At 42.6% G+C, this 13192-nt stretch overlaps 1 protein-coding gene across 5 annotated transcripts in view; it reads left to right on the top strand.

Annotated features, from left to right (window-relative positions):
- The window catches only part of PITPNM3 (PITPNM family member 3), a 338711-nt gene that overhangs the window by 97462 nt on the left and 228057 nt on the right, over positions 1-13192 (top strand). For 4 of the 5 annotated variants that reach the window (XM_043531087.1, XM_037880424.2, XM_043531085.1 and 1 more), the window contains exon 2: positions 1981-2076. In XM_043531087.1, the coding sequence (XP_043387022.1) occupies positions 2016-2076 (61 nt within the window). In that variant the 5' untranslated portion in view covers positions 1981-2015. Of the gene's footprint in view, positions 1-1980; positions 2077-13192 lie in introns of those variants that run through there. The other variant, XM_043531088.1, reaches the window with a different exon arrangement.

Below are 13192 nucleotides of genomic sequence, written 5' to 3'. Positions count from 1 at the left end.
ACTCCCCGCAAAAGTCCTGCAGTGAGACTAGAGCACTGAATCATTCCTCTTGCTTTGAAACACTTCTGTTGGTCGGTGGCAGTGATGTTACTGACTCATATTAAAGTGAAATGGACAAAGGCTTTTTCTGTGAGGGTTTGATTACAGCACGGTGCATTATTGATTCTGGCCACATAGAAATGAAGATTGCTAAAAAGCTTACCATGCTTGCTTGTTGCCTAGGCATTTGCTAAGTGGGTAGCTCTGCACTTACGTTATCATACAACGAAATCACATATCTTGGTGACTGTGGATTTCTCTGAGGAGTCCAAAACCTTCCGCATTAACAAGGTACGTCAGTTGTCACTAATGAGTACCAGAAAGGTGATGTCAACTAGAAGATGGACAGAGTTCAGATCAAAAGCCAAATGCTGTGGTTGGCCCAATCTCTTTATCAAGGACTATACCAAAATGCTAGATGGGGAAAAGATTTGGTTTGGCTATTAAATCCCCACCATGTTAGTTAATGCCAGGATGGTGTCTCCTCTTCTCTGTGGCACTCTGAGTTGGGTGGGGGTGGGGGGGAACAGCCAGGGAGAGAGAGAGGGTTATAAAGATTGAGAGGCAGCATGGTCCATTGGACAGGGTGCTCGACTAGGACTTGGAGAAAGGTGGGTTCTTTTCCCAGCTCTGACACTGGGTGACCTTGGGTGAGTTGATTCACCAATCGGTGTCTCCATTTTGCTATTTGTAAAAATGGGGGTTGTGATCCTGACCTCCTTTGTAACACGCTTTGAGGTCTAAGCATGAAGAGCCCTATTACAGGAGTGAAGTATTACTACTAGGTAGTCATAAGGTTTGCCAGAAGGCCCTCAAATTAAGATGGGCCAATTGGGCCATCATAGTTTGAATCCACCTCTTCTCAGGGCTCACTAAGTGACTAAAACTTAGGGGGCTGTTTTGATATGGCAAGTAGATGCTCATGAAAAGATTAATTTAGTTTTAAAATGTTAATGATGGACCTTTTCCCCTTGGCCTTCCCATTGGCTTGAAGCGGGGTTGCAAGTGTACATGTCTTGTGATACAGCCTCTCATTTGCACAAATAAAATACAGCCTGTGTATATGAATGCACTAAATGGAATGAAAATTGTGGCAATATTAGCCCAGGAGAATGCTGGCCAAATTCTAGCTTTCTCCCTAGTTATGTATCTCTCTGCATGGTTCAGTTCTTATAGACATTTTTTACATCCTATCTGAAAGTGTGGTGTAGTTCTGTCATACACAGGTACCACACACCATCACATATGAGGAATGGATGATGCAAACTGCGCAGATAGCTTCATGTTTTCATATCAGTGTAAGGTTATATAATGTGTCTGAGCTATATTAATGTGACACTGTTATATAGCTCTCCCAAAATGCTTTGGCCTTCTTATCTTCAAATGTCAAGCTTCTGTCAAAAGCTACAGGAACATTTATGTTAATAATAAAGAAAACCAAAGCTCTTTGATGTTCATTTGAGGAAATTCAGTAGTGTGCATGCAAATCTGCAAGCCAAACAGAAGGGTGCATCTTCATAAGAGCTATGGAAGAAATTCAGTTCTAATGTGAGTTGCTCCGCTGTCCCTAAGAAATGCTTCTTTCTGCCTTTAGACATATTTGCACAGCTTGAGGGCGAGCTTGGAATGTAATGGTTTGACAAGTTCAAATGAGTGGAATTTTTCTTTGTCTCTTAAGTCACTCCATTTGGGGAGAGCATTGCACACTGAACCTGAACAAAGGGTTTGCTTTAATCATTCTAACTCAGATTTTGCAGAAGGTATAATTTTTGCTGTCATCCCACATGTTCTGAGTGGCCCTCTCGTTAGGTTAAAAAACATGAATTGGCCAAAATGAGCATCTCGCACAATTTATGAGGACTTAATTAGACTTTTTCTTTTTTAGCTTGGCGAGCAGATCATCATTTCATTTTGTTAATGTGAGTCTGTCTTTACTTCCAGCTGGTTCGCGCAGATTCAGTGGCACTCAGTGGCACATGCAGAACATCATTAATGACTCTGTGGAGAGCTCAGACGATGAATTCTTTGATGCCCGAGGTATGTACAGTTTTTTTTTTCTTCCCTCCAGAATTTTACGGCAGTAACATAAGTAACTACATTTGGATTTGCTTTTTAATCTTCTACCTGCCAGGTCAAGTTTTATAGACTTTAGGCCCTCTCTCCTGCAAAGTCTTATGCATGTGCTTACATTGCACACTGCATATATTCCCACTGGCGTCAATGAGGCCACTCAGTGTGTAAAGTGAAGCATACATGTGAATCTTTGCAGGATTGGAACCTAAAAGCCAAATCCTGAGGGACCTGATTATTTAGCCTATCAACTAATCATCCCTTCGTATGTCACCCATCCCCAGAGCATCGGAAGTACTTTGCACACACAGCTCCTAATGAAGTCCATGGGAGTTGCAAGTGCTCAGCACCTTTGAAAATCAGACCCTCCAGCTTTACTCTGGCAAAACTTCCACTGACGTTGATTAGAGTTTTGTGGATGAGTGAAAACTGCATAAATAGAGTTTCCGGAGATGAGCCATAATGAACGTACTCAACTGGTTAATCTGAAGGGCTAACTTCCTCCTGTAACCTCCTGGGGCACTTCGACAGACCGTGAACAACTTTTACGATGGAATACTGGGTTGTCTTCTGTAACATACTGGGGAGTTTTTGGATTGGGACCAATGTGGTTTTGTCTACAGGAAATTAAAAATGTGAACAGCTAAACTGCAGGCTTCCCTTGGGCCTTTTCCCACAGGAGATGACAGAGTCTGTCAATGTTGAGAAATCTACTTGTAACAGTTTTGTAACGTGGGCTGTTGAGGTGGAATAAGATTCTTTTACACACCAATAGATGATGCAACCTCAAGTTGCACTGATGCCTGAATTCCAGGAGTTAAGAGGAGTAGAAAAATGGTTCGGTGAGCTTACTGGATATTTAGCACTTGATAATTTTAAAGGGCAGAGCAATCTGTCTGGTCAGAAGCAAGAGGATTTCCCCCCCCCCCAAGTTGATTGATTATAGTGTGTGTACGCACATGTGTGCGTGTGTGTTTGAAATAATGAAGAAACAACCACCCCACAGGCCAAAGCTAAAATGTCCAGGTGCTGGTTTGAAAACACATGCAATTTTTTCCATGTGATTGTTTTGGGTAATGGCATATTCAGCAGGTTTCTTTTGATGACTACTTGAAAAAAAAATTCAATGCTTAACAAAGAAGATGGATATTTTATTTCTAATGGTTGAGATTGTTAAATTTCCCCATCTGTCGATATTTATAGTACAAGAGCTGACATTTTCCAAATGTTTCCACTCTCCATTTGAACATGGCTTCTCTTGAGCAGATAGAATTAATTTTCTGAACTTTCTAGGTTCTTGCCACATTATTGTGTGTCTGTTGGATGTCTGGGGGATGCTTGATGGTGCTACAAAAGGTAATTGGTGTTTTTAGGTAGTATCCAGGCATGCATGTTTGACTGCTTTGTCTTCTGTCTTGCAATAAAATTTCATAGCTTAAAATGGTTTTTCTTTTCTGTTGGTGGGATTATTGGAGAACCAGCCTGGTTTCATTAGAGAACCACCTGGTGGGTTTTCACATTGACATATGTTTGAGTTGAAAGTCAGTATGAAGGAGACATTTGGTCAGGTTTTTTTGATTGCTTGCAAAATATAAGGGAGGGGGAGAAGATGAAAAAGCTGCTGCAAAGAAGATGACAGTGCAAATATGAAAATCTGCCATAAACATGAGTAAAGTAGTGTAATGGGGTAGGCAGTTTGGCAAATGTAGGAAGAGGAAAATCCAAGCACTTTCTGTTTGCATGATCAGTACCGTAACTTCAGATGAGATACAGCCACTGCTTTAGATTCTGGCCCCAGGTCCACAGGCGTTAAATCCAGAATAGCTGAACTGACCTCAGTGCAGCTATTCTGATCTCAATTACTTGAACATAAATCAGAAATATCCTTCCCCCTAACACTGGCTGTTTCATTATATATGTACGATTAGTATAGCTGACATATTACCTGGGGAGAAGTGTGGTCTGAGCACAGGCCTGAGAGCCAGGAACTTTTGAATTCTCTCCCTGGCTCTGACATTGGCTCCCTCTATGGCTTTGAACAAATTGCTTAGCTTCTCCCTTTCCATTTTGCTCTCTGTGAATCACTTACGGTAGCTGTAAAATTAATGCCAACTTGATACTTGGAAGACCAAGGTGCCTGCCTAAGACCTATATTTATTCCAGGGTTGAATGGCAAACCCTTGGTTTCTAAATCAAATAAATTAAAAATGGGTTTAAAATAAAATTTCATAGTGAAATTTGGGACAAAATTTGATTCTTGTTCGGACGCTTGCTATCCATGGGGTATGTGGGGCAGCAGAGGGCTGCAAAGAGTTTGCAAGGGTATTTGAATGGATGTCTTTCTGTGCAGTGCTGTAGCTGTGTTTGGTCCCAGGACATTAGAGAGACAGGGTGGGTGAGGTAATATCTTTTATTGGACCAACTTCTGTTGGTGCAAGAGACAAGCTTTCGAGCTTACATAGAGCTCTTCTTCAGGATGCCTTTCTGGAAGATGTGTGTTAACTAAATATAAGTTATTGGGCTGAATGAAATTGGCCTGGGAATCTGTTTCCATGACTCTCAAATGAAACTTGCTCACATCATATGGAATCACAGAAGATAGAAATGGGCTCCCAGTAAAGTTACAGCTATAGCTCAGATAAGATTTTGATAATGTTCTCTGCAATTTCATCCAGAGGGACACATGTCTATGTCCTCCCCCTTCATTTATTTGTAAGCGCAGTCTATAGAACAAAATGTTATTATCCCTGGTCTCTGCATAGTATTAGTATTATGTAGTGCTAATGAGAGCACTCTGTTTAGGGTCTTTTCTGACTCCCAGAAAAGTACATAGTGTTGCAGGTTTCTTCTGTGCTTCTGTAAATTAGACTTAACATATTTACTTGGCTGTTCTATAGGGCCTTCCATCTGCAAATCTTCAAGTAGTTTACAAATAATTAATGGATTATGTCCCACAACACCCCTGAAAGGTAGATAAATATTATTTGCCCCCTTTTATATATGGGTAAACTGAGGCACAGTGTGACTTGCCTGAGGTCACATTGCACATCGCTGCCAGAGCTGGGGATAGAATTCAGATCTCCTGGCATAGAGCTGTGCTTTAGTTGCACAACTATTAAAAAGAAATCTGAGGGTTATTAATCAAGAACTGGTTTTTGCATTTTTCAGAAGATAAATGGCTTGACAAACAGATTGCAGTTGAAAGAGCACGCAGTTGCTTTTTCCTCATGGGTGGTGGTGATGATTATTATGCATTGGGTGGGTTAGTGCCACTGGATATAAATCTGAGAGAATATTTAATATATGTGGACATCAGCTGCCTAATGAACTTGTGTACCTCAGTGTTATTCCCCTCCCTCTTTTTCCTGGTTTAATACCAGTACTTAGGCACAAAAGGGTGGCTATGAGAGGAGTTTCAGCCTTTAGTCTATATGATACAACTAGAAATTTAGACCGAGCCTGTAAGCATGGCAGCTCAGCCACTCACTCTGTTTGTTTTTTTTAAAATGTGAAAACAAACCTTAAGATATTTGAATCACCCCATCGGGCACCTCTTTAAAATCCGCTGTGTGTGTCTGGAGACTCCCTGGTAACTCATAAACAGTAAATTAGTTGAAATCTCCATTCTACAAAAAAGCATTTGCATTTTGCCCTTTAGGTTACCGGACTTGTGCTCGCTTGGCTCCTCAGATGGAATGTTTTCTGTAAGGAAGAGCTCTGCACGGTTGCAGTATTTTGTACAGAGGTTGACTACAAGGTCTCAGCTGCTGCAGTGGGACATTGTACAGAGTAGGTCACTGCTAGCATATGAAAAACCAACTCAAGTGACTAAAACATTCCTCAGCGTAATAGCTGCATGAGGTGGGACCAAAGCAATTTGCATTGTGCAAAGCAGTAGGAACGCTATATGTTAGGCAGAGTAGATGATTTCTCTTATGGCTCACTGTGATGCGTTCCCTCTTTCCCCATGCTTTGTCCAGTGACAAACAAGAGTGGCAGGGTTAGCTAAAAAGCTACAGCCAAGTTGACAGAAATTTGCATGCACACTTCCACACAATCCACTTTGGGCCTGACTCCGAGCCCGTTAAAATCAATTGAAGTTCTAGTGATTTCAGTCTTCAATGTGCTTTGGATCATGCCCTTAGCTACTGAAGCTGAGGTATGTTCATACATGAAACTTTGTACCCATGCCAACCTGACCTGCATGGTGGTTGGTATGCGTCTACCCAAGCTGCGTTATGCATGTTTGAATATTTGGCCCTAAAAGCATGAAAGATCTTGGTGCTTCTTGGAAGTGGCATGCTTTCTTAGCCAGACTGATTTTGCTAACTTGGAAAAACATTTTTCCAACTAGAGTGATGACTTGGTGCTTTCATGAGTATACGCGGCTGACTTTTTGGCAGTATATGAGTAATGTAGTGGATCAGAGCTGTACCAGCAACAATCATGTTTAAACAAGGTTGTTGCTAGAAAAATATTAGCCATAAAATCCCTGTACATATTTGTCAGGGAAACCATGCTAACAGTTGTGTTAGAACATGATTAAAAGAGTGCTGCAGGGTACTTGGGTGGGTGGCTTGTATAGCTCAGGCTGTTGAGGATGGATTTTAGAAGGAATAATTCCTGACTAATGCAGATTTCAGAGCAGGGAAAGTCTTATCCCATAAGGAAATGGAAAACAACCAAAATGTATATCTCAAACTTTTCTCAAATATATATTTGAGATATATTTTCTCAAATCTCTCTTCCCACGAGCTCACTAATGCAAAGAAGGAGTTATTTCTTGGGACAGAGTGATGTGGATGAAAGAGGAAGAGGAGGATTCTGAATGTTCAGTGGAAGTGTAGGGCCAGATCTTCCGCTGATGTATATCAGCATAGTTCTGTTGATGTAAATGATGATATGCCAATTCAAACCAGCTGAGGGACCTGACCTATATTGTTTAACTGTGTGTATTTTTTTCAGTTATAGGTGAGGAGAGTGTAAAAATACACATTTAACTGTCAAAAGAGTGAGCCTGATTTACTACTTATGTTGGCACCACTGTAGCGTTTTAAGTGTAGACGAGCCCTAAGAGAAGAATCGCCAGGCTTTCTGCATAGCTTTTAACAGTTGAAAATGACTTATTGACTTTCCTGAATGTGCTATTTTCACTTAGCACATTTTTGCGGTGATAGGTTTTCCCTTAGTAGGTCTTTCCTTTTAGTGCACCGAAAACACATGGTTTATTTTTCAGTGGTTTCATTTTAAGTCTAAATAGGCTCAGCTGAGGAATGTGATACCAATTAAGTAGAAGATAAATCACAGGAGTGATGCTCAATCCATGTAGCAATGGATGTGGACATCTGAGATTTGAATTTGAGACCCAGTCTCACTATGCTTCCATAATCCATATCTATTAAGCACCATTAACCTAAGGAAGAGCAAGGCTGTCTGGAGTTGCAGTTGTATTTTCAGAATAAAAGTAACAGAGACTGGCACATCCGAGAAGAAGTTTCAGTGCTACTGTGTTGGAGCCAACTGCATCGGCATAAAAGGGTAGGAGGAAATAGGATAGTTATTTAGTGCTAGAAATAAGGGGAAAGCACTTTTTTAAGAGGTGTCAAGAACTTGACTTTCCCTGGAAATAAATAATCTTATACGAAATATACATGTACAGTTGCGTTTAAAAGTTCTATTTCAATGTTTGGATTTTAAAAACCCATGACAAGGGAGCATATTTTTTTGTGTGTGCATGAGATCTTTGATTTCCAGGGAAATCAAATAAATTCTCTTTAAAAATTCTTCCCTTTTTGCTGGCACTAAATAGGATATGTTATTTCCTCCTACCATTTTATGCTGATGCAACTGGCCCTAATACAGTGGTGCTGCTGCTTTTTCCCTGTGTGCCAGTCTTGGATAATTTTACTCTGCAAATACAACTGCAACTCCAGGTAGCCTTGCTCTTCCTTAGGTTCATGGTGCAGAAGCTAATCTCCATATATGAGATTTTCTGTATAGCATTCTGTAATGGTTGGGTAACCCATCCTTAGTGTGGCTCTCTGTCTCCCTCAAGTGGAAGGGCCATCTGAAGCTTTAAGAGGCAGTTACGGCCTTTGAGCTCACACATGCGGGACTCTTAGCTTGGGCAGTAGACGCTCATCGTTTTAGACCCAGAAGTCACTGGTTCATTGCCTGCTGCTGACAACCTCCACAGGGGTGTCATGTTATGCTTGCTTCATGCTCCTTAGGTCTGTGGCTGTAATAGTCTTTGCACAGAATCGGTAGCCGCACTTTCTCCATGCCTGTATGAACATGGATGCTGGCAGAGACACGATCTCGTCTCTCTGCTTCGAGGTCAGCAGTCAGTGCATCATGCAGCAACTGTCTCAAGATGGGGCATTTCAATATACCTTTTAAAATAAACCTATTTGTAAATACTTGGCAGATACTTAGACACTGATGTGATGGGGCCATACGAGCACCTAGATGCTCAGTTTGGCTTAGCTACAGTTACTTTTCATTGTCAATTTGAGAGGAGACCGAGGCTATGTTTATACTGCAGTCAGGGACTGTAACTGCAGCATGTGTAAACATACCCCACCCCAGCAGCCTTTAACCCAGCTTGGGTACCAGAGCAGTGCAGCCATGGCAGTCCAGGCTTCCAAACGGGCCGTACAAATCTTCCTGGGTCCTTTGATAATTATTCGATCAGCTAGCCTGCACTGAAGTCCATGGTGTCGTGGCTTCACTGCTGTTGGTACCCGAGCTGGGTACCGTAAGTTAGCTCGAGTGTGTCGACATGTTCTGCAATCGCACTCCCGGTTGCAGTGCAGTCAGATCTACAGTTAAACACACACATGCCTAGATGACTATTCCTGGAAAGCCATTGCTAGATTGACACACTTGCCTCAGTTACAGAATCTGGCAAGATGACCTGGATTCACAGCATGGTAGAAGCTTACATCCAGTGTGACCGGCTTCTGAGAGAGGAGCCCATAGAGAAATTGTATTGCAGTCCTCTCATTTCCTTACAAAAACCTCCCTCTTTCAGTTGGAAACCTCTGCCTTTGGAGAAGAGGGGAGGGGGACATCACTGGTGTGAGATCCTGTTCCTTAACCCTGCATAGCTTCTTTGATTTTGCTTATGACACCCGTTTAGCTAAATGATGTCTCTTCCTGTTATACACATCTCCTATGAGCAGATGCATTCATTTCCCCCACAGCTTGCGTACAGGTCCCATTAGCTGCTCTTTTGTAAAGTTAATGACTCTGCACAATGCTTTGATTAGTAGTACATTACCATGAAAATGGAAGCAGTAAGCAGCCTAAAGACAAGGAAATATATATTTTTTGAGAAGTATGGATTCAGAATACCAAAGATGAAAATCACTGGTATCCTATAGCAGGTGCAATTCATACCAGGCAGTCTGGGCATAGGGTCATTACACACATTGAATCTCTTTCCCCAAGTTAAGTATCCTCACACCTTCTTGTCAACTGTCTAAATGGGCCATCTTGATTATCACTACAAAAGTTTTTTTTCTCTTACTGATAATAGCTCATCTTAATTTATTAGCCTCTCACAGTTTGTATGGCAACTTCCACCTTCTCTGTATGTATACGTATATCTTCTTACTATATGTTCCATTTTATGCATCCAATGAAGTGGGCTGTAGCCCACGAAAGCTTATGCTCTAATAAATGTGTTAGTCTCTAAGGTGCCACAAGTACTCCTGTTCTTTTTGCGGATACAGACTAACACCGCTGCTACTCTGAAACCTGGGCATAGGGTCATAGGGCTACAGACAGATTTTGAGTGCACAGCTTGAGGTGCCTGATCATGAGAAGGTGGGAACCCAGCATTGCCAGAAAATCAGGCCTTTCTAAGGGATGTTAGGGCATAGGACACCCAAATACAAACACATCCAAAAAATCACTAGCCACCTTTGAAAAGCTTGGACCTCATCCTTAAAGTTGTATGGTGTTTATATATAGGTATGACAGCCACCATCTTGGCTGACACCAGGGATTCAACCGTGGACCTCTCGTGCTAAAAGCAAGAGTCTCAAGAGCCTGAGCTAAAGAATCAGCCTCTGTAGCTGTGGCTGTAACAGACTCTCATCTTCTCTGGAGTGGATACGCAGGGGGACATGTAACACAAACTGACTAGTCGCTGCATAGGTAACCCATAGCCAATAGGTCCCCTAGGCAGCTATGAAAATCTTAACCAATATCTTTTTGGTTTTACAAAAAAAGGTTTTACAGGGTTTTGTAATCAACTAAAGGTGAAATCATTTTATACCAATGTACAAAGCTCTAATTGGACCCAGCACAGGACATACTGTTCAGTTTGGGATAGCTTACAAGATAAAGCAGGATGTGCATATCCTGGGGAAGGTCCAGAGCAGGACCACCAAACTGATTAAAGATAGAGGGTCTTGAATAAGTTGGTGATAACTGAATTGTGTAACTATAATGGTGCCATACACTGTAGATACTGCAGTGGCTGGCACCCTATAAATAAACGAGAGAGAGAGGTGGAATTTAGATAGGTCATCTCATCCAAGGACACCCAAGCTCTAGAGTGGAGAAGAGGGAAGCTATGTGAGTGGGAGGTCTCATTGTCATATAGAAATGCCAAGACAGGCTCATAGAAACATATGTAAGGATCTTTTTGAACTAAGCAGCAACAGGGTTGGAGGGTGGGGACCGAGGGAGAAGCATGCGGACACTATGAAAATGTAATAAGAATGAACATCCAGCTCTTAGGATTGGGTGGGCATATCCCATGATATCCATCCCCTGCAGTTGCCGTGGGTTTGGCGATGGGAAGACCTCTGTCCTTGTGATCAGCTTCTATTTCTGATTGATGTCATTGATGTGCTAGAATTCAGGTTATGCAACCTGAAAAAAACATTTCAAATCTGTCACCGTCCCAGTTCAAACCACTCTCTCCAGAGCTGATGGAAAGAGGTCCAGACTGCCACACACTGCGAGGGCTACTGGCTCGTCTCCTTCAGCCCAGGAAAGACTAACCCCAGGCCCAAAGTCTGTTCAGGCCCTTCCTTCAGGGCACCGGTCTTCTAACACAATAAAACAGTTCCACATATAAACCTGGGCTCTCCTCCTGACTTGGGGTCTTCTGCAGGGGCACAGTGGTCTTTCCCCTGGTGTGTCTTTCTGTTGTGTCGGGTCCTGGCACAGGATCCATTTAACTTTCTGCAGCTCTTCGGTAAGTGAACTCTTTCAGGCCTTGATAAGAATCATCTGACCCCTTCCCAGCTGGGTCTGAATGTGTCTTCCAGGCTTAAATGCTTGTTTGGGGGAGGGGGAAGGCTCTCCCTCCAAACTGGGTTGGCTGCAGGCCCCCCCAGTCTTAAAGGGACAGAACACTCTCTGTTACACAAGGCCACAGCCTCAGAGCAGATCCACTTATTTGTGTCAAACCTTTGAATGGGTTGTTTCTGCTGTTTGTAGTGGAGACAGGCGCTTCATTATACTTGTTGTTTAAAATTGCTTTTGGTTAAGCCTACGGCCAAAGTTGCAAAGGAGAGGGGGTTCTGATGCTGCACTGGAAAGAGAATACCTCGAGTGATGTCGATGAATCGGGAGCTAGGTATTGGTTCTGAATACACATACAACTGGTGTTTCATTCCCTAAAAGCCAAAGGCCTTTGGTTGGGCATCATTTCTACTATGAGCTTCGATAACTTTTTATGATTAGAAGGATAGTAATGAGTTTTTTAAAAAGTCTTGAATGTCTCGAATTTCTGCTTTTGAGTCATCCTCAAAAGGTTACTATTAGTGTTCTTTGCCCTTAGCGCTTCTTGCAGTAACATCAGCTGCTGATAGATTCTTTCAGAGAGTTGACAAAGGAATAAGTTGAAGTGAGATTGAAGTATCTAGAGGGTGAGAGAAGTAGTTAGAATTGCTCGTGTACAGAACATACCCTTTTAGCTGGGAGCAGCACTCAGGCTCATTTATCATGGCCGGGGGAAGCAGAAACATATTTTTCAATCTCCTGGCCTTGGTACAGTATACAAAGCCACAGAGTAGTGAATAAATGAAGTGTCCTTTCAAACACTATTGTGACACAGCTAAAGCAAGTGTGTGTGTGTGTGTGTGTGTATGGAAAGGTTGTAGAAACAGCAAAAACATATTTTGCAGCTTAAATGAAAGCTATTCACTGGTGGTTGCCTTTCATTTCCACACACACATTCTGGTGAGTAAAAAGAAATGGTGATTGCTATTGGTACTGCGGTAGTAACTAAGGACTCTGGTATACACCAGTCTGGCATTGTGTTAGGCCCTGTACAAACATCATAGCGAAGAGATAGATGGTTCCTACCCCAAGGAGCTTACAATCTAAGGTGATACAAACGATGAATACGGCATATAGATGGGGAGCACAAGATACTGATGAAACTAAAGTGGTCAGCGTGAAATGTAGTGGTCACACTTTGCTGTGAACTTTCCAAAACAGAGCGTGTGTGTGTGTGTGCGCGCGTGCTTGCGCACGCACATGGGGAGTGGGGTAGGGTAGGGTCGAGGGGAGATTTTCAAAAGCACAAATGGGAGTTAGTCACCCAACTCCCGTTGGCTCTCCGTTGGCATTGGGTGCCTTGGTGCCTGTGTAAATTCCCCTGGTGTGTATTACCAGCACGTGTACAGAAAGAACTTGTGTTGTTTTTTTTTTTTCTTTTGCACAGCTCTAATCAGCAACTGACCTCAGGGTGGCACGAGTGAGTACAGTGATCTATGGCTGCTGTTACACCCCTGCCTCATCTTCATCGGTTGCAGTGAGGCAGGAGAGCAACCTTCATGGGGCTGCTACTCCCTTTCCTGCGTGGGCGGTGGGTAGAACCGTGGCTCCACCTCTCCCAGGGCACTTGTTAGCATAGTTATCGTGTTGGTGCAGGTTGCTTCTTTCCCATTGGAGCAAGGGGGAGCCAGAGGCCAGAGTGTAATTCTGATACATGCTGATTCCTGGTCTGCTGCTGGGGCCAGCACCTCTCTACAGGTTGCTTCTTACTCAGAGCTTGTGGCAAGTCAGGGGAGCAGGAATTGGCCTGGTCTGTTCATAGAATAAGTGGAAAGTAACT

The sequence above is a fragment of the Chelonia mydas genome, chromosome 17 (assembly GCF_015237465.2).
Source record: "Chelonia mydas isolate rCheMyd1 chromosome 17, rCheMyd1.pri.v2, whole genome shotgun sequence".
In the NCBI taxonomy this organism is placed as follows: Eukaryota; Metazoa; Chordata; order Testudines; family Cheloniidae; genus Chelonia; species Chelonia mydas.
The sequence above is the reverse complement of the archived record's forward strand: the minus strand, read 5'-3'. Positions and strand labels throughout refer to the sequence as shown.